The sequence below is a fragment of the Cervus elaphus genome, chromosome 11, assembly GCF_910594005.1.
Source record: "Cervus elaphus chromosome 11, mCerEla1.1, whole genome shotgun sequence".
Lineage (NCBI taxonomy): Eukaryota > Metazoa > Chordata > Mammalia > Artiodactyla > Cervidae > Cervus > Cervus elaphus.
In genome coordinates, this window is record NC_057825.1 from 9,738,960 (window position 1) to 9,762,851 (window position 23,892).

The following is a 23,892-nucleotide window of genomic DNA, read 5'->3' on the forward strand; positions in this document are numbered from 1 at the left end:
AATCTATGCAGCAATAAAAAGGAACAAACTATTGACATACACAATAGATTTTCTAGATGAAATCTCCAGAGAGTTATGCTGAGTTTTTGAAAACATAACAAAAAACTTGCAAAATATTACATGGTATATGATTCCATTCATATAACATTGCTGAAAAGACAAAATTATAGAAATGGAGAACAAATTAGTGGTTGTCAGTGGTTAAAGAGGAGTTAGTTAATTCCTAGAGACAGAACACAATTTGATATGCACACCAACCAATCCTGAGGCCGTATGCCGACCTGCCCTCTTTTCTCAGGCCTCCTTCAGTCTGAAACCCTCTCTCCCTTTCCTAAATCACCCCAAGGCCAGCTATCTGACAACTAAGGCCACCCTTAAAGCCCAGAGCAAGCCGAAATTATTTAAACTAGACAATCCTAAATCTGCTTATGCTGCCTTGCCTTGCCTTCCCCACAGAAACCACAAAGAAGGCTCTTGCCCAGGCCTGTCCCTGCCTCCCTCTGCCTGCTGACCAACCCCTGGTGCCTCCCTGTATGGCCCTGCATGGTGTGGATGGATCCCTCCTCTTGAACTGTGAGAATAAATTCTCCTTCCAATGGCAGTGTTCTGCTGATCTGTTGGCCTCACCACACCCGAATAAAAATAAAACCCCAGGTAGTACATTTTAGAAGTGAAATGTTCTGTATTTTGACGGTATCCCCGTCCATATCCTGGTTATGATGCTCTACTAGAGTTTGCAAGATATTACCGTTGAGGGGAAACAGGTTAAAAACAAGCTCTCCCTGTAGTATGCCTTACAACTGCATGTGAATCTAATTATCTCAAAATTAAAAGTTTGACTGAAAAAAAATAAAAGAAAGATTAAGGCAAGTCCCTCCTCTTTCCCATTAACCCACTGTGTGAGGCTTCTTTGTCAGGAGCCTTTGTAAACGGTGAGTAGGAGGCTGCAATGAGCAGGACGGAGTGCCAGCACGCTGCAGGGCCCCCCAGGTCCCCTCTCCTTTCCCACTGATCCCGCTATGGAACCAGTCATTAGCGAGAATCAAGTCTTTGGGTCAAAACCAAAATGCATACTTGGTGGGGGAGAGCAGCCTAGGAGGAGGCAATTTAAGCCAGGATCTCTGAGAGTCATCCTAACAGCAGCGATGCTCGCCTCGCACACCCCTCCTGGAAGCCAGGCGTGTGCACACGTAAGTGGCCCTGCCCAGCCCCCTGGTGTGGCTCCACTGGCCAGGGCTCTGCAGGGCACCCGGGAAGGTGCGGGGACGACGCTGTTACCGAAGCTGGCTAATCCAGGCCACAGGAGACAAGGGCCCAAGGGCTGGCCATAAACTCACCTTCTGTGTTTTCAGTGAATCTCAGTTTCATGTTATTTTCCCACAGAACAAAAGGGAGGAACACCTGGAGCCTTTTATGAAAACTAGCTCTGGTTCTGAAAATGAACCAGCGTGTGGTGGGACTCGGGTCTGCGGTCATTTCCGCCCTTGGCAGCAGGCTCTGGGCAGCGAAGCCACGTGGGGCAGAAGCTGGGGACAGTGGGAAGAGGCTGCCGCACCTGCTTCTGCATCTGCTTCGTGGGGCCAGAGCTTCGGGGGTGGGGAGGAGGGCGTGTCCTCTGGCCCCGAGGAGTGGGGTGGTCCTCCTGCCTGACCTGGGCCTCCCCACAACATCAGCTTTCTGGAGACTCACGTGACAGTTCTGCTCAGGCTGGATGTGTGATTATGTTCCATAGATTCCACCTGATTTCTACCATATGTTTTTTAATTAAATATCATGACCATCTTCATATGTCTTTCACTGATTTTTTAAAATTTCTTGAGCTGTATATAAAAATACCAACGTGCTTGAATTAGCTTCAGCACTTGGCGAATTACTTTTTTTTTTTCTCCACTTTCGTAGGTTGAACTTCACTTACAGGTTTAAACTCATCCGTCACTTTAAACTCATCCATCTCTATGGCCCTAGACAACAGTCCACAGGCCCAGAGCGGGAGCTACCTCTCCTAGCACCCCCGAAGCCCCTCTCATTTGGCAGTTTAAGCATCGGAATTTTTGAATAATTTCCCATTATTTAGGAAATCTCAAATAAATAAACTATTCAGGTCCAGCAGTTTATTAGAAATGTTTTGCTGTCTAATCAGTCCCAGAAATAAATGGGAGTGTTGAGAGAAACGAAGTGGGAGAAGAGGAAGCACAGAAGAAATGGGAAGTAAAGACCCAGGGGAGGACCTGTCCATGCACAGCCCTCGGGGGCCCACTTGGTGGTCAGAGGCCACGACCGAGCCTGGCTTCCCAGCACGCAGCCCTGGGAAGGAGCAAGAATGACACAAACACAACCTCCTGGGACATCTTTGGTGGCCCACTGAATAAGAGTCTGCCTGCCAATGCAGGAGACACAGGTTCGACCTCTAGTCCGGGAAGATCCCACATGCCAAGCGGCAACTGAGCCCATGCACCCCAACTACTGAGGCTGTGCTCTAGAGTCTGTGTTCCCCAACAAGAGAAGCCACCGCAATGAGAAGCCCACACACAACGAAGAGTAGCCCCGGCTCAGCGCAACTAGAGAAAGCTGGCGGGCAGCAAAGGAGATCTAGCAGAGTCAAAAATTAATTAATTTTAAAAACACACGACTTCCTGGGTTTTTCTTTGACCAGTCTCTGGACACCAAGTCCTCGGCTCCTCGGGGGCCTTGCTTCATCAGACAGCCCCCTGCTCTCCTGTATCGTCAATGGTCCTCACTGCTGGTTCCTTCCTATCACCGACTAAACACACTCAACACCTGCCTACCTTTAAACAAAGGCAAGAAGACTCCTGATCCCAAGGCACCGTCTAGCTGCCACCCTCCCTTCTTTAAAGGCATCTGTACCCTCACCTCCCACTTCAGGGGGACCCTTCAAATCCACTGGCTGGCAGTCTTCTGAGCCTACCACCAAGTTCACAAGCACCTTCTTATAACTGAGCCCCAAAGAAACAGTTCAGCCTCATTTTATTTACCCCTTATAGAGCTTTGAGTAATACTGACCACCCCTTCTAGAAATACTCATTTTCCCCCAGTTTCCATCCACCTCTCCGGATGCTCAGCCCCAGTCCCCCGAGTGCCTCCTTCCCCCCTCCCCCAATCGGTGATGCTGCAGCGGACTCTGACGAGGAGTCTGAGGTGACAGGACCACCTCCGTGACGCCACAGGCTCTGCCCTGTGATGATAACACTCAGACATCTCCCCGGACTTCAGACCTAGGGCTGCTCAGCATCCCTGCCCAGATATCACACGAGCACCTCAAGCTCAGTGTATCCAAACTGAACCAGCGGTCCCCCTCCACCCTCAATCTACCTGGTTGTCTATGTTCCATCCCAAGAGAGAGCATCAGCATCCACCCAGCTGCTCAGCAAGACAGCCTTGTGTCACTCTGGTCCTTCCCTTTCTTCACCTCTGCACCCATCTCCCAACATTCAGCCTAGTTTTTCTTCTGTGAAAGAATGTGCATGTGGGTCCCCAGGCCCCATGTTCCCATGTCCCTCCATTGTTGGTGAGTTAGGTTTCTGCCCTCTCACCCTACACCAACACAGACCCTACAAACTGAGCCCCCTGACTCAATATCTATGCCCTCCAATTACTCCTCCTTCTACACACATCAAGGAAACTTTAAAAAAACACAAATATAAGAACCTTTTTCTTAAAGTCCTTTAATGACTCCTACCACCCTCAGAACAATGGCCAATGCCTTTGTATAGCTTATAATGCTCTGGTGTGACCTGACCTTATCCACCCCCACTACCTCATCTCACCTTTCCCCTTTGACATGATGGAACCCCTCCCAGGATACTGGAATTTCCGGGGCTTCTGCACAATAGTAGGGGGTCAACAGATACCAGTGAAGCCAAAGTGAGAAGCAATAAACGCATAACATCAGGAAAAGCCTCACCAAGGAGTTTTCAAACTGGGTTCTGAAGGATGAGAAAAATTTTATCCAAAAAGGTGGGAACACAAGAATTTTGAAATATGGTACAAAGTTGCTCCTTATTCCAACTGTGAGAAACTAGAGGTTTGATGAGGTTGGGGGAGAAGATAGTAGAAGGAAGTGAGACTGGAAGACACGTGTGCCAAGTTAAAGGATTTGGGTATCTGTCCTCTCTCTGGTTGTCTGAGAGGAGGACGCTCTTAGGGAGAAGATCCATGGCTACCACTTACTGCTTACTGCCCAGGCCCTCGCCCCTGGAGGTCTGCCTGGATTTACTGGTGATGGGAAATTGGACACAGAGTCTGGAGGGAGGGGGGCTTGATCAATTCATCCCCCAGACCCTAAATTTCACTTTACTCAACACTTGCCTGAGAACAGAAACACAAAATATAACAACATTTCTAGAAGGCAATAGGCAACACTTATCAAGTTAAAGATGTGAACACTCTGACCCAGTAATTTCAACCTATGACATCATTCTATGGCACTAATAGGATGACCATGCTAAAATACAGACACAAGGGTGTTGTTTATTGCATTAAAAACAAAAATGGGAACAAATTCACTATTCTTCAATATTGAATTTTAGCCAAATTTTGGTGTGCACGTGTGCTAAGTCACTTCAGTCCTGTCCAGCTCTTTGCAACACTATGGACTGCAGCCTGCCAGGCTCCTCTGTCCAGGAGATTCTCCAGGCAAGAATACTAGAGTGGGTTGCCATGCCCTTCTCCAGGGGAATCTTCCCAACCCAGGGATGGAACCCACTCCTCTTATATCTCCTGTATTGGCAGGCAGTTTCTTTACTGCTAACACCACCTAGGAAACAGCCAAACAATAAATATCCATTATTGAGAGGAGGTGATACATCTATACAGACTGATATCGAGCTAAGCCCACAATAAATTTTTTAAGTTATGAGAGTGTAAATGGTACCATCTCATTTGTATTTTTAAAAAACCCCTAAACTCTAAATCAGGACACATCAAAAATTAACAGGAAAAGCTAACACAGCACTTCCTGAGTTAGACTTGTGGGGTCCACAGGTACATATTATTTAAGAATGACTTAACTTAGACCAGCAGTTCTCAAAGTGTGGCCCCTGAACCAGCAGCGTCGACATCAGCGGGCAATCGGTTAGAATGCAAGCTCTCAGCCCCACCCCAGACCTACTGCAGCAGGAATCCGGGGTGTGGGGTTCTCCAGAGGACTGAGGCCCGCCAAAGCTTGAGAACCCCCCACCTGGGTGTCTGGGAACAGTCCTTGAACTAGGTGATAAACTGTCACTTCTGGGTCACCATGCCACAAAGACTCCCATTCACACGTGGGGTTTCTCAGGAAGGGAAGGAAGGAGCTCTTAAAGCACAGTGAAGAAAAAGACCAAAAAACTCTCCAAGTCTCTCAGAGGCCAAGACTCAGTTTGGCTGGGCCCCCACACCTGGCAGTTCTAAACACCGCCGTCAGGGAGAATGAAGGCAGCCAGGAGGGAGCAGAGGCCAGGCACGGACAGGCCAGAGGACGGACCTGGGCCTTAGCAGCAACGTTCAAGATCTGAGCCTGTGGCTGCCGGGCAGGGAGGGGAGGCTATTTCAGAGGTGGCTGCAGAAACAGGGACGGTAAACTGAGAAGTTTAGCAAGTGATCCCTAGCCCCTACCTGAGGAACCATCCCCTGACCGGCAGAGAAGTTGTCAAATTCAATATTTATAAACAAACACTTGGCATCTTTTACTTCCAGCAGCACCAGGGCCTCCGCTCAATGATTGTGCCACCGAGGGTCAGCGGTCCATCTGGCATCCACTCTCAGGTCTGCGTGTCACGGTACTTAGCGTGCTCTGAGCGCACGGAGGGATTAAGCCTCCAGCAGATGCTGGAGAGGCCCCAGCCATGGTCCACAGCAGAGCCTCCTTCCACCGTCGCACTTCTGTCTCGGCATCTCTGCAGCCCGGCCACTGCCAAAAGCCTGGCACTTCAGTTTGGATGTCGACCTCCCACTATACTATGGACAAAGGGAAGGGGAGTGTCCTCCCCCATTCCCCTTGAACTCAGGGTCAGACCTCTGAGGAAGCAGATGCTTGTCTGAGAAGAGTCTGGCGGTCAGCACAAAGAGAGGACTCCCCCATCTCTCCCCGGAAGGGCTTCCGGAGGAGCTTGGACACTTGGTCTCAGCGTGCGGAGCCTGGGTAATTGCCGAGCTGACCCTCTGGAGCCTCCTGGCCTGCTCACCTTTCACAATGATGCCTGGTGCAGCCCCACCATGAAATGTGCTTATTAATCTCACTCATTTGACACCGCGCTCTTCTGCCCTGAGCTCGACGTTAGGAGAAAATGATAGGGATAGATTCTGCTCCTGTCAGACTCACCAAGACTTTCAGAAAACCAGACTATCAAAGGCCATCTGCCGCCCACTCACCCGGCATTCATGGTGACCCCGAAGGGGCCCCGCAGAATGTTAAAGACACAGATCCACACGAGGGAACAGCCAGAAGACCTGGGTTTCCGCCCCCCACCCGGAGAGTCACCCTGGCGACGGTCCTCCCGGAGACAGGCGCGCACCAAGCCCCTGCCCTGATTCACGACACGCTGCTTCATATCTAATTCATCAAAAGACACTTGGGCTTCTCAAATCAGGAACATTTTTATTAGCTTCCCCAAGAGTTTTATGGCACAAAGCCATACCTAATGATTCTATTTTATGGCAAGTTATACATTCAAACAGTGCTTTGAAGTCAGGCAGCAGGTAAGACTCAAATCTTTGTTAAAAAAAAAAAAAAAAGATTCCCCTGTTCGTTCACTTTAAAAATGTTTATAAGCTTTCCAGCAGCTGAGAAACTGATGTGGAGAATTGTAACAGGCTCCCCCTTTCTCACATGGGAGCCGGTGTGGGCTGACGCAAAGGCACTGTTCACCATGGGGCTGATTCTGCCTGCCTGCCCCCTCTGCCTGGGGACGTGTGCAAGTCTGAACACATTCTTGACTGGCACACCCTGGGGTTTGGGGCTATCCGCATCGAGTGGCAAGAGGCCAGGGATGCTGTCCCTGCCACGCATGGGACCCCTGCCAGCTACTACTATCTGATCATCTGGCCCAAGATGTCAGTAATGCCAAGGATGAGAAACCCTGCCTTAGGGCTTCTTCTGGACTGAGCATCCCCCCTCAAACTCACACCTCACATCAGACGCTGATTTTATCACTGTGCCAGGTTTTCAGTGCTGACGAATGAGACTTACATTCTTTTACTCTTATGTATTCTGGGTATACGTTTTCAATGAGCAAGAATAAAACATCATCCCAAACAAAATCAGTTCAGTTCAGTCTCTCAGTCATGTCCGACTCTTTGCGGCGCCATGAACTGCAGCACGCCAGGCCTCCCTGTCCATCACCAACTCCCGGAGTTTACCCAAACTCATGTCCATTGAGTCGGTGATGCCATCCAACCATCTCATCCTCTGTCGTCAAACAAAATAAGGAAAGTGAAAAATAAGACCACTTTAGGGGCTTCCCTGGTGGCTCAGTGGTAAAGAATCCACCCGCCAATGCAGGAGACACAGGTTCGAGCCCTGATCCAGGAAGATCCCACATGCCACAGAGCAACTAAGCCCATGTACCACAACGACTGAAGCCCGTGTGCCCTAGAGCCTGTGCTCTGCTACAAGAGAAGCCACTACAGTGAGACACCCTCACACCACAACTAGATAGTGGTCCCTGCTCACCACAACTAGAGAAAGTCTTCACACAGACATGAAGATCGAGCACAACCAAAAATAAATAAATAATTTTTTTTAAGTCCACCTTAGAAGTTCAGAACACAAGGCAACAGTCACTGTTAACTGAAACCTCCCAATAGTTCCTCTGAACATTTTAAGCCCCAACCAAGTTGGAATTTATCTACTGAAAAAACACTATAATTAATTCAAGCCATCGGTACTACTGAACACCACCACAGACGTCTGCTGAAAAGCAAAGCCAATTCTCTACTAAATTGTGGTGATGTGGTCATCACAGCCCTGGACTTGAGTCACCTGATTCACCACTCCTAAGCGCTGGGCCTCCATTACTTCCCTTCTCGGAGCTTGTGTTCTCCTGATCAGCACAGTGGACGGAAGGCAACTGGCCCTCCCAGCCTCCAGGGAATTGTGAGAGCCAGCTGAGTTCATGGGTGGGAAAAACTGCTTTGTAAACTGTAAGAAGCTATATAAACTCATGTCAATATATTTATAACATTTATACAAGACAATCTATGACAACCAAGGGTATTTCAGATGCTTGGATTCTTTTCATGAAATGTCACAACTAGAAATGACTCTGGAAATCAACTAATCCAACCCCTTAATTTTATAGATGTGAAGGTTGACCATCACAGAGGTCAAGTGACTCAGCTAAGGCTGAGCAACAGCCCAGATGAGCTCAGGTCATCTGCTCCCCAGCCAGGACACTTCCCCCACCTTGCCGTTGATGATGCTTTCCCTCCCTGTTTAAGTTCCTAGAAGGCAGAAACACATCTTACACACAAGGTTCAGAGGGTCTTGAACACCGGAAACAAATATTTGCCAAATCAGTGAATCCTGACTCACCACGTCGTAGCCTGTCGGGGCTCGGTTCCGAGAAGCCACCACCCCGACTCCTGTGATGGGATCCATTGACGTCTCTGGCAAGGCTTCCGAAAGGTCTTTGACTTCAGGCATGGTGGCTTCCTCCTGATTCCAAAAAGGAAAAAGAAAGTACAAAATTCTAATGGAGCATTTAAAGTGAGCGATACAAAGTCTCAAACAGAACCAGAATCCTGGGGCAAATATCCTGAACTCAACTTCACATACCTGGACCAGCTAAGGGAGCCCTGGCTTTACCCGACCCTTTCCTCAGATTAAGAATTCAAGTAGAGATTTCCCTGGTGGTTCAGTGGCTAAGACTCTGCGCTCCCAATGCTAGGGGGCCTGGATTCGATCCCTGGTCAGGGAACTAGATCCCGCATGCCACAACTAAGAGTTCACATGCTTCAACAAAGACCAAAGATCCCATGTGCCCCAACTAAGCCCTGGCACAGCCAAATATATAAACCAATATTTTATTTAAAAAAAAAAAGAATTCAAGTCACCTCCAGCCCCTGCTCTGCTCAAGTTAGTTTTGAACACTCTCCCGCCCTGCTTTCTGACTTCCACACAGACACCAGCACCTTCTCTAAGGATAAATCAGACATGGTTAAACCTAGCAACACCTTCCATCTCTCCCCCTCACAGCATCTCCTGGCGGAAGAACAGCCCTCCAAATCCACAGCCATGACTACATCCAAGGGTGGGCTGTTGGGGAGGCAGAGCTTTGTGAACACATAGAGGAAAGTGCTCTGGCCATGGAGGCCACAGCAGGCAATGGAGTCCAGGCTCCATGACTTATAGCTGGTGAGCAGGCAAGCAAAGGCTCAGGATGCCGACAGTTGCAGTGCTGCTGTGAGAACTAAGGGAATCCCGGAAACGAAGGGCCTGGAGAGGTCCCCTGGCGCACAGTAGGACCTCAACGAAAAGCAGATGAGAAGGGTGGGTGAGGGACACAAAGGTCCAGCATAATCGGCCAGAAACGTGGTTACTGCTGTTCCCAAGAGGACTGGTGGGTCCCTTTGTTGTGTTTAATTCTAGGGTCATGTGGACACTTACTCAAAGCTAAACACTAACAATGACTGTAATTCTTGTTGGACACTGGGAGAAAGGGAGGGAAATGAAATTATTATTCTGCTGCTGCCTGCCTCCTGATGCGACCGGAGGAGACCAGCAGAATATCGAGAGCACTGGGTCTGGGCAGCTCCAGTGGCAGTGTAGCAGAAAGCATACAAAACGGTAACACCTTATGTAAATAACTTCTAGAGCTTTTTAAAAGGACCAGCAGTGGAAAACAGCATGTTAAATTCTACCTCCTTCTGCAGCGATTACATTCCACTGGCTGTAGTTCTGTCAGATCTCTCAAGGCTGGTTACTGCTGCTACAGCAAACCAAACACTCTTGTCTAACTAGGCAGCCAGTAGGAATATTTTAAGTTCTCAGCCTAGAATCAGAAAAGGCGGAGGCCATTAAAAAGGACTACAGCCTCCTAGGTAGAAACAACCAGAGGGCGGTATGCAAGTCACTGTGTAATCAGCATTCCCTGGAACCCACGAAAGGGTCCGGAAACAGGCTCGTCAGTGCCAGGGAGCTAATTCCCTGATCAAGGCTAGGAAGCGCCTGGCAGCAGCCACATTCTCAGCTTCTGTTTATGACAAAAGTCAAACTAAGTTAAGCTTTACTTAATTCTACTGAAAATAAGCATCTGGAAGTAAAGGGCAGGGGGGCAGGACATCACACTGCATCACTGAATCGTTTTCTGTTTTCAGATCTCATTTACCAGGCGGGTTTATCTGCATAAAGCACAGGGCTCAGTGCTTCCTGCACACAGTAGGCACTAAGTGAATATTTACTGAATGAATCCGCAGGGAAGCCCCCAGTCAGGAAGGTTTAGAATTCACTATCTGCACCAGCGGAATCCAAAGCAAAGCACTGATCAAAAAGTACTTCACGTGGAAAACTCGGTATTCTTGGTTAACAGGGAAATAACGTCGCTGCCCTTAGCAAAATACTGGTATACCTGCTGTTGGTTACCGAAATGCTTTGCAATTAACAACTCATTAACAGAAGGCACTGGATTCTGCCAGTGCTAAAATATCATGCTGTGAATTTAATAAAGAACGTGAGAGGTAAGTTTTTATTATTATTAAGATAGTGCTGCCTCTACTATCTGAGGTGGGGGGCGGGGAGCATGGGAATAAATAAGAAATGTTTTATTAGCTGAGAGATGCCCCGTCCTCGGGTCACTGCATCCTGGTCCAGGTACCAACCGCCTCCTCTGATCTGCAGTGCGTGCAAGTTGCGGGGGTGGGGCGGGGGTGGTGGTGCTGACGCCGCTGCTCCCACAATGCACTGGGCAGCCGGGCACCGGGCCCCAAGATGGCTGCGGGCGGCCTCCCGAGCAGACAAAGGAGCCGGCCGGCGGGCAGCGGGCGGCGGGCCTGCAGGCTGGGAGGATGCGGCGGGCAGGGCATTAGCACTGAGCATCTCAGATGCACGCCTCCCCCCACCCCCAACACACACCCCCCCCCCCCCCCCCCCAGTGGCAGTGCCCTGGGGGATCCAGCAGCCTTTGTGAAATACAGACAAATGACTCCTCGCTGGGGCGGCGGAAGAAAGCGCCACCACCAGCAAAGGAAGCTTTTAATGAGAAACGCCCAAGATATCCATGGCAGAGGCAATCACTCAGAGCTTCTTGCTCTGAATTACATATTTTCTGACTGCAAATTACTCTTAACAGCGTCTCTACCGTCACTTCAATTGACCTTCCTCACAAAAGGCCATTTATTAACTAGCACTCGGCGCTCCCCGGGCTGCGCGGAGCCTCCAGCCCGAAGGGATGGCACCGCGGCTGCCCGGGTCACAGGCCAGGCCTCGGCGAAGGGGAGAAGAGGCCATTAATGGGGGTGGGTGAGTGGGGGGGGGAGCTGCAGAGCAGAGCTGCCTGGGGAGAGGGGCAGAGGAGTCGGGGTGTTTAAGACCACCATTAACCTGTCTCGCAAGACGCTGACACTGGGCTGAAGCAGAAAATGCCAGGCCTGCTTGCAACAACGGGCGTCCCCCTCAGCTCTTTGCCCAGCCCGGCATCCACGTCCAGCTCCAAATTCTAGCTGCACACAGAACGCACCAACACACCTCCCCGCATCTGAGCAGTGCCCTGCAATTACCAAAAAAGCTTTCTCCGGCTCCTTCTCAACGGATGCTCACACCACACCTAGGAAGGGGACTGAAGCATATTAATCCCTGTTTTAGAGGAAAGAAACAGAGGCCTGGAGTTCTCAGATGCTATGGGCTGGCAGAAGGCAGAGCCCCAGGGGCCTCTGACCCTCCCCGGTCTGGTCTACTTTCCACACACTGGGCAGAGAGAGACCCAACTTCCCATCCCATACCTGATTAAGAAAGCGCTCTCAGAACCAATTATATTTTAAAATGCCAAAGCTCTCCCTTCTCTAGCAGTAACCCAGTAAATGAAGCGAGGGGGAGAAAAGTATTGAGAGATAAAAGTAACATGGGATTAATTTTCCTCACACCTCAGTTTCGAGATGCAACATTTCCCTCATAAATAATTTACAGCAATAAAAATGAGCTAAGGCCATGTTTGTGTAGGACAGAGGTAAATTTAGGCCTAATGAGGGAAACCCGCGTGCTGCAGAGGAGGGAAGGGGGTGATGTATAGCAGGGTGTGAGCACAATCAACAGCACAAGGGTGGTGGGGGGGGGCCTCCATTATCAACTGCAAGTTGCAGGCCCAACGGAGTTGGGGGCAGGGGATAGCGGGAAACTTCTACTGCCTCAGCTGTGGCTTCAAGGAGGGTCTCTGTAGGAAAAGCCAAAAGTTCACCCGGTGTTTTAGATGACAAGAAGACAGAGACTGAGATTTCTGAGAACTCTAGAGAGGAGCCAACCTCCTAGTGGATTTCCAGGAAACGTCGGGGAAGGAATGATGATGTAGCAGCACCTGGGAGTCATGTCTGATCGCGGGCGGGGTCGGAAGAGTAGAGAGTACCCTGGCAGCACTGACCTTGACCCGGGCCTCCTAGCTTAACCTCACAGGGCGTCTGGTCCCTGTCTGCCCGGCGCGTGCAGCCAGCCTCACTTGGACCATCGCCAAGGCTGGGGGCTACAGAGCCTCGGTCTGGGCAGCTGTGCCTGTGACTGTCCCGAGAGGATTTCTCCACGAGGCAGGGGGAGAAAGAGAGAGACAGCGAGCGAGAGGATGAGAGTGTGTGTGTGTGTTGTACATCCTGGGACTGAGGAACTGGGATGAAGAGTGAGAGAGAATGAGAGAGAGAGAGAGAGTGTGTGTGTGTGTGGTACTTCCTGGGACTGAGGGACCAGATGGGGCCAGTTAGGGTGAGGTGTGTTTTCCAGGCCAGCAGGATTTTTTCCAGCTGTGCTCAGTGAGTTCCCTCCAACAACACTGGGTAAGAGAAGAGCTTCCTGCGTGTGCAGCAAACAGTGCCCGGGGGAGGTCCCAGCCCCCGAGCACGGCAGCACCTCACCAAGGCTGTCACCCCAGGTTCACAGAGAAATGAACTTTACCTATAAAGCCCCTTCACACAGACAGCACACCGCTCCCTTGTAACTGATCAAAGAATTACTATGACAGTGTGCTTAATCCCTAAAAGTCAGCAGTGCTGGGCTTAACTGATGCTGAACATTGTTTCAGAATCAAAGGCGTGCCTCCCGGCCGCAGTCTGGGAGAAAACTAAGCTACTGAATCACAGTTGAAAACTCAGGGGAACTTTGATATCATCTCTGTTTAATTTCCCCGGCCCTGTGAGCCTGGGGTTTATCTCGTTTTATCAACTCCTGTACTGAAATCAAAACCTAACTAACAGAGCTCAGACCTCTCTCCACCAAGGCCCTTCCAGCAGCAGGGTAGGGTGTGAGCCGAGGAGTTTAAAGCACTTTTGGGGGGGAGGCAACAACTGCTGGGGGGCAGGGGATGCTGCCTTCAAAGGAGGCACAGCAGGAACCCAGGGCAAGGAAGGAAGACCGGCTCAGAAGCAGAGCCTGTGCTGCCCACCAGGTCTGAAGGTGGGACTCGCACACAGCGTTGGAGGAGAGTAATATCAAAGTACTGGGGGGGGGGGGGGGTCAAAGTACTGGGGGGGGGGGGGGGGGCGGGGCAGGTTAAATAGGGCTACTGGGATTGAAATGACAAAACCAGTGGGTTAATTAAGTCTCTACAGAAGGATGAACTTGTGATCGGATTGTCTGAAATTCAAAGTCAAGGGCAGAAAAGACATAAACTGTCTGCCCACATCTACCAGCTTGCAGGGCTGGGGAAAAGCAGTGCATAAATATTTCACTCCTCGTGGGAAATGGCCAAAGAGCAAAGCCTCCCTGAGGAAAAGCTGCAGCTGGCCCCTGGCCGGCGTGGGGCAGCTCTCCGCCTGCTTCCCAGCAGCTCGGTGGTGCCGGTGGGCTGCAGGAACCCCTGCTCGTCTCTGTTACCCCATAACTACCGGTTCCTTCCTGCTAACATATCTTAAGCAGGGGACAGAAGGACAGGGGAGGAAGTCGGTGGCTAGGCTTCACCCGTGTACCCACAACACACACAAATAACCAAACCCGGCCACCGCAGGCAGCCGTGGCGCATGCAGAGCCCTACCTCCTCAGGAGACTGCAGGCTGAGGTCAGGGTCCATGCGGCACCCAGGCAGACGGCCAGCCGGCTCTGGGCACCACCTATAGGGATAGCGCACACAGGCTGAGAGGCGGCCACTGTGGAACCTCAGGATAGCCTCCTGGTGCCTCCTGTACTTTGGCCTGGACATTTGATCCAAGTGACCAGTCAGAAACCAAATCGTTCTGACAAATGCTGTCGAGTACGATCTGGTGGCAACAGGCCACAGGCTGCTGGGAAGGCTGCTAAGATACTGGGGAATGAAAGCAAGTATTTTCCTAAGCTCCTCTGGATCACAAAGAACTTTCCAGCCAGGGAATTAACAATGGCGAGCACTTCCTTTTTTTCCAGTAAAAGTCTGTTACTTCTAATAGAAGAATCTGGTGTACAAATGCATCCACCCCATCAGACCTCTGCTTAGACTGGCATTAACCATTTGATAGCCAAACAGATTTATCATAAACCATGTGAGGTGGGCCTGGAGTTTGGGTAGCTGAATTACAGTGCCAGTGCTGGATCCCAATATACACTCTCCCAAAATAAATCCAGATCAAGTTCTACAGCATGGCTGTGGCCAAAGGCCTGCCCCTACAGGCCCAGCTCTGCAAAACCAGGGAGCCTGGTGTTGGGGAGGAGGGGAGGAAGGGGCATTCTCCAGTACACTGTGAGCCCCTCCCCGACTTGCTCACAGTTACTGCAGGTGAAGGTCGTCCCTACCCACTCCCATCAGGTCTTAGTGCCATAGTGCCCCCTGGAGAGAAGGCAGAAGGCGGACCCCCATGGAAGGCAGACGCCCTACAAATGAAACCATCCCAGGAGGCCCAAGAGCCGGCCGGCCATTTGCCTAATATTCAGTGACAGGAAACGGTCACAGCCTTAGCTTGATGGCCAAAGTGTCTGCTGAGTAAAAATGCTAACATGTCACCTCGACATTGGACAAATGGGCCCTGAGGCCAGAACTGTCAGAACACCTGGCTTCAGGTCAGTAGACACCCCACCTCATCACCACCCGCACTCTTGACTTTCACATGGACCTTAAGAGTTTCTTTGGTCATGTAATCATTCTATCTGTGTGTGCTGATGACTTCCAAATTACCTCCAAGGCTGGGATTTTTCTCCTGAGACTCAGATATGTGTATCTGGTGCCCTGCTGGCTATTGTCACCTGCGTGTCCCATTGATACCTTCAACCTGGCTGACCTCGCCATCCTCCCCCTGGGGCATCTCCACATCCCTAGTGCCGAACAGGATGTGGTACACAACAGTCAGCCCACAAATGTTTGTGGAAAGCTCTTGTACTGAGTGTGGAGCAGCGATGAAGACGGGAAGCCCGACGTTCTCCAACTCTAGCATGCTTGAGACACCTAGAGAATTCATGAAAACAGAGTCCTACACCCACTCCCCGAGATGCTGACTCAGTGCCTGAAAAGCTGCATTTCTAACAAGATCCCGGTAGATGCTGAAACAGCTGGTCCACAGTCCAAAGTCTGAGAACAAGGCAGTAGGTACTCATGGGATGTTTGATGAAGGAAGGAAATTGAGGCGGGGAGGGAGGAAGGGAAGAAGGAACCTGAAGGTCATAATCCATGGGGAACAGCCTCAGAGTAAGTCCTTCAGTCTTTCCCTCCCTAACACAGGTTTCCCAAGGGCACCCAGTTCCTCCCCTATGGCACCCACCCCATCATTCAAACTCTGGGTCATATCTCCCATTCACCCAAACCTTCCTCACTGCCCAGCCAGACAGATGCTGTCACTAAGAATCCTGATGTTGTCCAAGGACATGACCTTAGCACATGGGCACACATGCACACACACACACACACACACACACACACACACACACATAAAGAAACACGGTCTTGCCTCTCAGAAGGTTACAACACTTTCCCAAGCAGAGCATTCATTGTTCAAAGGTATATGCCCATCATAGTACCTAGTCTATAGTGAATACTCAATAAATTTGCATCATCAATAAATAGACTATGGATAAATGGATGGACGGATGGGAGGATGGATAAATGAAGTCCCTGTCCTTCTCTCAGAACTGTCTGTGTTCCATTGGACTAAGGAGCATGTAAAGCAGCAGGGGCAATGGTGACAGTGCCCCGCTGGGGTCACTGAGCCTGGTGCAGGACAAACGCCACAGCTCCAGGGCTGAGCCACCTGCCGACCAAGGGAGGTGGGACCCCGGTACTCTGGGCAGTTCCAGAAGTGGGTCTGCCTTAGATCCAGCGAGTGGGCTGGATGAGGACCTGGCAGGGGGCTCTGTGAAGACTCCCCGTGAGGTCTTTGTAAAAACTACAGCTACCCCCCAGGTTCTGCTCTGATTGGTCTGGGCTGGGGCAGAGACTGGACAATGCACTGCCCGGGTGCGGCGGCACTGTGCTGGGTGGCACAGCGACAGGTGAGTCATGGCCACCACCCCCGGGGCTGGAGGAGATGTCCTCAAAGAAAGGAACCGTAAATGAAGGGGACACCCCCTCCTGCTGGGGCAGGGGGTGGGGGTGCGCTCAAGGAGCTGGCCTTCCTGAAAGACAGAGGGTGCGGAGGACTGCGAGGAGTGCGGGTAGAAGACGAGGCAACAGCGGCGGCATGAACGGGCCGGACTGTCTGGGAAACTGTGAGTAGCAGAGGGGCTCTGAAATAAGCTTGTGAAATGCTTCAACAAACAAAACCGTTCAAAACCTGTCTGCACTTCTCTGCTTCTTCTAAGGTCTAAGTAATGATGAGGATCTACAGGAAGGAGCGCCCCAGTAGTCGGAAGGGAGATTCCCAAGCCTTGGGTTCCCATTTCCTCTCCTGAAGCTGAACACTTCTCAAGCCATCGCCACCTCCTGTGGACCCGGCAGGGCCTCTTTACGCTGTTAGCTCAGGGGAGGGCTGGGTGGTAAAGTAGAGGAATAGAAAAGGTGTGCGCTTTGGACTCACAGGAACCAGGGCTTGAGCTGCAACTCTGACACAGCTGTGTGACCGCAGGCAGGCAAACTGAACTAGGCCTAAGTTTCCACTCCTATAAAACTGGAACAATGCATAATGTTTTCTTTACAGGGTTTTAAAGTATATAAAGAACTTGTAGAACTTCCATCAAAAGAATGGGAGAAAATATTTGCAGACCATATATATCTGATAAGAGGCTAAAAATCCAGGCTTCCTTGGTGGTCCAGTGGTTAAGAATCTGCCTTGCAATGCGCGCTTCCCTGACAGCTCAGTTGGTGAAGAATCTGACAGCAATGCAGGAAATCCTGGTTCAATTCCTGGATCGGGAAGATCCCCTGGAGAAGGGATAGGCTACCCACTCCAGTATTCTTGGGCTTCTCTTGTGGTTCAGCTGGTAAAGAATCCGCCTGCAATGCCAAGAGCCCTGGGTTTGATCCCTGGGTTGGGAAGATCCCCTGGAGGAGGGAAAGGCTACCCACTCCAGTATTCTGGCCTGGAGAATTCCATGGACTATACAGTCCATGGGGTTGCAAAGAGTTGGACACGACTGAGCAACTTTTACTTTCACTTTTCACTTTGCGATGTGGGGCATATGGGTTTGATCCCTGGTCTGGGAAGATCCCACATGCCAAGGGGCAACTAAGCCCATACATCACGATTATTGAGCCTGTGCTCTAGACCCTGTGCTCAGCAACAAGAGAAGCACCAAAGTGAGAAGTCCATACACTGAAACTGAAGAAAGTCTACATGCAGCAATGAAGACCCAGTGCAGCCAAAAATAAACGAAAGAAAAACAAACAAACAGAATGTATGTGAGGTTAAAATCCAAGTCTATAAGGAACTCCTACAACAAAGCAATAACAAAAAGCAAATAACTTGATGAAAAAAAAGGGGGAAAGGACTTGAAAAGGCTTTTCTCCAAGGGAGATATACAGATGTCCAAAAAGCATCTGAAAAGATGTTCAGTGTCATTACTCATTAGGGAAATGCAAACCAAAACCACAGTGAGATATCATCTCAGACCCCTGAAGACAGTTACTGTGCTACGCTTAGTCACTTAGTCCGACTCTTTGCAACTCCATGAACTATAGCCCACCAGTCTCCTCTGTTCATGGGGATTCTCCACGTAAGAATACTGGAAGGGGTTGCCATGCCCTCCAAAATGGTTACTGGCAAAAACCAGAAAATTAGTATAGCTGAGGATGTGGAAAAATTGGAAACCTGGGGCACTCTTGGTGGAAAAGTAGATGCAGCAACTATGGAAAATGGTATGGTGATTCCTCAAAAAATTAAAAATAGAATGACTACATGATCTGGCAATTCCACTTCTGGATGTATACCCAAAAGAACTGGATACAGAGTATTGAAGAGATATTTGTTTATGTTCACAGCAGTATTATTCATGATAGCCAAAAGGTGGAAGTAACCCAAGTAACCACAGACAGATAAATGGATAAGTAAAATGGGGTCTTTACATACAATGGAGTACTATTGCTAAAAAGGAAGGAAATTCTGACACATGCTACAGTGTGGATGAACACTGAAGTTGTTATGCTAAGTGAAATAAGATAGTCACAAAAAGACAAATACTACATGATTCCGTTTATATGAGGTATGAGGTACTCAGAGTGGTCAAATTAATAGAAAGTGGAATGGTGGTTGCCAGATGCTGGAGGAGGAGAAAATGGGAGTTGCGTCATGAGCACAGATGGCACTTCAATGCAGGAGTTAGGAATACCAACTCTCCAAGTCGTCGGAAATCCGAATATACCTTATAGGTGGCCCTCCAAATGCATGGTCCCTCCCATACTGGGGGTTCAACTTACTGGGGAAGGTGTAGTACTGCAACAGTTATTAATGAAAAACTTCCATGTGTAAGTGGACCTGCGCAGTTCATATGCATGTTGTTCAAGGGTCAACTGTACAGAGTTTCAGTTTTGCAAAATGAAAAAGTTCTAGCCGTTAGTTGTACAACAACAGGAATGTACTTAATGCCACCAATGCATTAGGTAGCAAATTAGGATGGCAAATTTTATTTTGTGTGTTTCACCGTATTTTTAAAAAGCATCTGTAACTGTGGTCCTCAAATTTCAGTAAGCATTAAGTACAACCTAAGATTCTTATTCAACAGGCAGATTCTGGGGCCCCTTCCCCAGATATTCTGATTCAAAGTCTGGGTTTGAGGCCTTGGGATCTGCATTTCAATAAACATTCTAGGGATACTTAGCTCATTAAGAATTCATTTATTTCTCTCTCATAAAGGATCAAAGGATATTCTTTTGAACATTTTGCTGGGCCGATCAGTACCTGAAAAAAAAATCTGCGTGTGTAGAACAATCTCATAGCCACAGGCCCAACAAGATGGCCCTCCAGTTTTCAGGGGAGTCTGAGCAGCTACAAAGCTCGAGTATGTGACCCCTGGGCTCTGGGCCCACAGGCCTCTCACATTTCAGCCTACACAAGCTCTGCATCTCGCCAGAAGTGTGTCGTGTAAACCAACGCTTGCCCACAGGATGTCCCCAGCAAAGAGGTAATGTCAAGCACACCCTGCCTCCCAAGCAGTGGGGGAGAAGAGATCTGAGGCAGGCAGCTCCACTGCAAACAGTGCAGACAACTCAGGGAAACCACAATTCCCAGTGGTGGCCCAGTGAGCAGGAGGCCAAGGAGAGCCAGTGGGGCCAGGCACCGCAGGCCATGGAGAGCCTCAGATCGAGCCAGGACAGCCTGCAGAGAAGCAGCTCATTCAGGGAACCCAGGCCTCCCCTCCCACAACCCAACGGGCAAACAAGACCCTGCTCACTCAGCCGCAGCCAACTAAACGCAGTGTTCGCAGCCCATCGCATCCAGCCATGCAGTCGTTTGTTATCTTCGTCGTCGTAACAGCACCTTTGACATTTCCCATGCTTGACTCCAGCACCATCATTGCTTTTCCGTGTGGCAAGGACGCCGCGCTCTGAGCACGAGGCATGGAGCACTTTCAACCTGCCATGGCAGCAGGGCCCAGGATGCTTGGATTCAGATGCCCCGCCCCCAGCCCCCACTCACCCCTTCCAAGGCCCTGAGAGCAGATCACAATGTGCTCATGTGGTCCTGTGGTTTTGTAAAATGTACGGCAAGATATTCTTGCATTGTTTTTCTTCCAGCCCCTCCCACCCACAACAAATTGTCAAAATGGCAGACCCACAAAACTAGGGTCTTAGACCCCTAGTTAACTGACTAGGGGTTAGGGTTAGATCCCACTTAAATTTAGTGAGGATCCCCCCACCCCCTCCACAGTGTCGCACACATTCACATACCTTAGCTCGTTCAGCCTTACAGGGCAGGTTTTACATTTAGGTCTCTTTAATAAATAAGCAAATGGCGATTCTGAAAGGTCCCAGGAGGTTCCATGACTAGCCTAGGGTTACCTAGGTTCCAGGAGATATCCCCAGATTCCAAGTCCAGTGTTCTTTCTACTCCCATCCTTTCCTGCTGCTGCTGCTGCTGCTAAATCGCTTCATTCGTATCCGACTCTCTGCAACCCCATAGACGACAGCCCACCAGGATCCCCCGTCCCTGGGAGTCTCCAGGCAAGAACACTGGAGTGGGTTGCCATTGCTTTCTCCAATGCGTCAAAGTGAAAAGTGAAAGTGAAGTCACTCAGTCGTGTCTGACTCTTAGCGACCCCATGGATCACAGCCTACCAGGCTCCTCCATCCATGGGATTTTCCAGGCAAGAGTCCTGGAGTGGGGTGCCATTGCCTTCTGTGCCCATCCTTTCCTAGTGGCCCTCAATAACAACCACTAACAGAGAAGCACACTAAACATATTGAAGCTACTCTTCTGATTAACCAGTTAACAAACCCTGAATACTAACCACTAATTTTTACTGACCACTTGCCCTGTGGCAGGCACAGAGCTGAGCACTTCTGTTACATTTCTCTTACTTCTTACTATAATCCTATGAGATACATACTATCATGAGCCTCACTCTACAGATGAGGAAACTGAGGCTCAGAAAAGTTCACTAATTTGAGTAAGAACACACAATAAGGAGAGCCAAGGCATAAGCTGAGGTCTAATTCTGACGTCCTTGCATTTAATCATGGTGTACTCTTCCATCTAGAAATGGGGGAAAAGCTCACCAGTGGAAAGGAGGCAAAGCAGAGAAATGCCTTTAGGGTAAATCAGGAGTCTGGCCTAAAAGCTAGAAGGAAGGAATGAAAAATGCGGATTAGAGAAGGTGATTCTGGGCTCAAGTGAACCAGTAATTGCTATGTCAACTGCTTTGCACAGGTCTTGGTGCCCAGGTCCCAGAAGAGGCCCCGTCTCTCAGAGGCCCCATTTAAATATTCTATGCAAGGCACAACATCTTGAAATAGCCAGTTCAATTTCCCGCAAGCAAGAAAGGTGTCACCTGTCTCCTGTGCTAACTTTCTGAGTACACTGAGTTTTTGAGTTAGTCTAGACTTCCACTGAGCTCATCTCCTAACTTTTCTAAGGTTTTTCTGGTGCAGCTGATATGATTTTCTTGCCCTGTTAAAATGAGATGAGATCCAGCCAGCTGTCCAGAAATGTACAATGAGATTATATTGAGAAGGAACCACCAGAGACAAAGGCCTCTAAAGAGATTCCAGCTTGCTGTCTGCTTGTGGCAGAAAACTGAGCGAGGGCTGGTTCATGGGTGGGGGCAGGGAGCAGAGAAGGGGCAACAGCCATTCCCTTTTTGCCCTCCAGTGGGCCTTCCTCTGGGCCAGGCTGAAGAGGCTGTGGAGGGGTAGAGAATACAAGAATCATTTTTAATGGTTGGGAAAGGCTGATGATCTAGAAAGAGTTGTGTGTTGGTAACAAAGAGGACAAAGATGCTCATGGGTCTGCCTTCTTCACTTGGTCCCTGCCCCTGAGCCTCACTTGCACTGGAGTCCCCATGCCATGACCATCAACAGGCTCACCACCCTTCAAGGATGGTACTCTGGGTCCTGGGTGCCTCGACCAGCACGTCACCCTGCAGACAGGTGCCCTGGAGTTTGGCTGTCCTCTCTGCTCTGCTCAGGTCACAGATAAAGCCGCAGATCATGCCCGAGGCTCAGGTGCAATCTGCTTGGCACCCACGTGACCATAGAGAGTGGACCCCGGGCCCCGCCAGTGAAACGACGGTCCAGGTCTGTGCAGGTGGCCGCCGCGCCCCGGCACATGTGGCCCGCCTCACCTTTCACCGGACGGACGTGGCTCTCGGCGACCTCACCTGCCCCGGCCCAGGGGGTCGCTGCTCGCCCCCGGGTCCCCGCGCTATCCTCCCGCCTACCGGCGGCAAGGCCAAGCCAGGACGCGAAGCCGCGGCGCGCGCAGGGCCGAGCAGAGGCCGCCGGGCCTGTCCCCGCGGCTGGCCGGGCACGGAGCCCGAAAGGCCTCGGCGCAGCCCGGCTCCGCCCGCCCGCCCGCCCCTCGGCCCGGGTTCCGCGCCCGCCCGCCCGTCCCCCGGAGGAGCAGGGCCGGCTCGGCCGAGCCTCCGCGGCGCCCGGCCCGCCCGCCCTCACTTAACTGTTCCCCGCTGGGGCGGCGGCGGCGGCGGCGGCTGCGGCGGTGGCGGGTCCCGGCTCCGTCTCACGCAGAAGCAGCTTCTCATCGCCCGGGCGGCGCGGAAGGGGCCGGGCCCGGGGCCCAGGTGGCGGGGCCGGCAGCTCGAGCGCGAGCCTCACCGGGGAGCGGCGGCGGCGGCGGCGGCGGCAGGGGCGGGGCGCGGCCTGGCGGCGGCAGCGGCGACAACGGCGGCTGCGGCTCCCTCCGCGGGCCGCGGCGGCAGGCCGGGCTCCGGGCCTCCCGGCTCTGGCTCTGGCTCCGGGGGAGGCGCCGGGCGCCTGAGGCTGGCTCGGGCGGGAGGAGGGAGCGGGAGCCTTCGCGTCCGGAGCCCGCGCCGCCGCCCGGTCGGCACCCCGCCTCCCCCGCCGGCCTCCCCCACGGCCTGGCCCGTTAGCCCGGGGAGGGCCCTGGCGCCGCCGACCCGGCCTCTCAAAGAGTCCGCAGCGGCCCCCCGGCGCGGCCCAGACCCCAGGGAGCCCCGGGCCTCTTGGAGCCTGGGCCCCGATTTCCCCCTCCCCCAAGCTGGTCTTTTCCAGGGACCCGCAGTCCCCTCTGCTCTCCTAGGCCTCACTATAACACTATACCCTACACCAGTCCTTACATCCCTGGAAGCCCCCGGGCCTCTTGGAACCTGAGATAAACGTTACACACCCACACGCACCCCGCACACACCCACATGCCTCTTGCAGGGACAGGGACACACACACACACACCCCTCTTGCAGGGACACCCAGCCCTCCTACACACACACACACACACACACACACCCCTCTTGCAGGGACACCCAGCCCTCCTACACACACACACACACACCCCTCTTGCAGGGACACCCAGCCCTCCTCCACACACACACACACACACACACACCCTTGCAGGGACACCCAGCCCTCCTACACACACACACACATACACACACCCTTGCAGGGACACCCAGCCCTCCTATGCTTTTCCGGAAGCCCCCAGGCCTCTTGGAACCTGGGATAAACGTTACACACCCACACGCACCCCACACACACTCACATGCCTCTTGCAGGGACAGGGACACACACACACACCCCACACACCCACACACCTCTTGCAGGGACGCCCAGCCTCTTGGAATCTGGGATAAACGTTACACACCCCACACACACCCACACACCTCTTGCAGAGACAGGGACACACACAGGACACACACACACACACACACAGGACACACACACACACACACACAGGACACACACA

The 23,892-nt window shown here is 51.4% G+C and overlaps 1 protein-coding gene across 4 annotated transcripts in view; it reads right to left on the bottom strand.

The window, feature by feature from the left end:
- Nucleotides 1-23,362, bottom strand: part of MVB12B (multivesicular body subunit 12B) — a 189,245-nt gene extending 165,883 nt beyond the window's left edge. The window contains exons 1-2 of one of the 4 annotated variants that reach the window (XM_043916833.1): nt 22,631-23,355; nt 8,528-8,650 (exon numbers count right to left, since the gene is read on the bottom strand). In XM_043916833.1, the coding sequence (XP_043772768.1) occupies nt 8,528-8,650; nt 22,631-22,714 (207 nt within the window). In that variant the 5' untranslated portion in view covers nt 22,715-23,355. Of the gene's footprint in view, nt 1-8,527; nt 8,651-14,159; nt 14,311-22,297; nt 22,473-22,630 lie in introns of those variants that run through there. The other 3 variants (XM_043916831.1, XM_043916834.1, XM_043916832.1) reach the window with 3 other exon arrangements.
- Nucleotides 23,363-23,892: the final 530 nt, after the last annotated feature.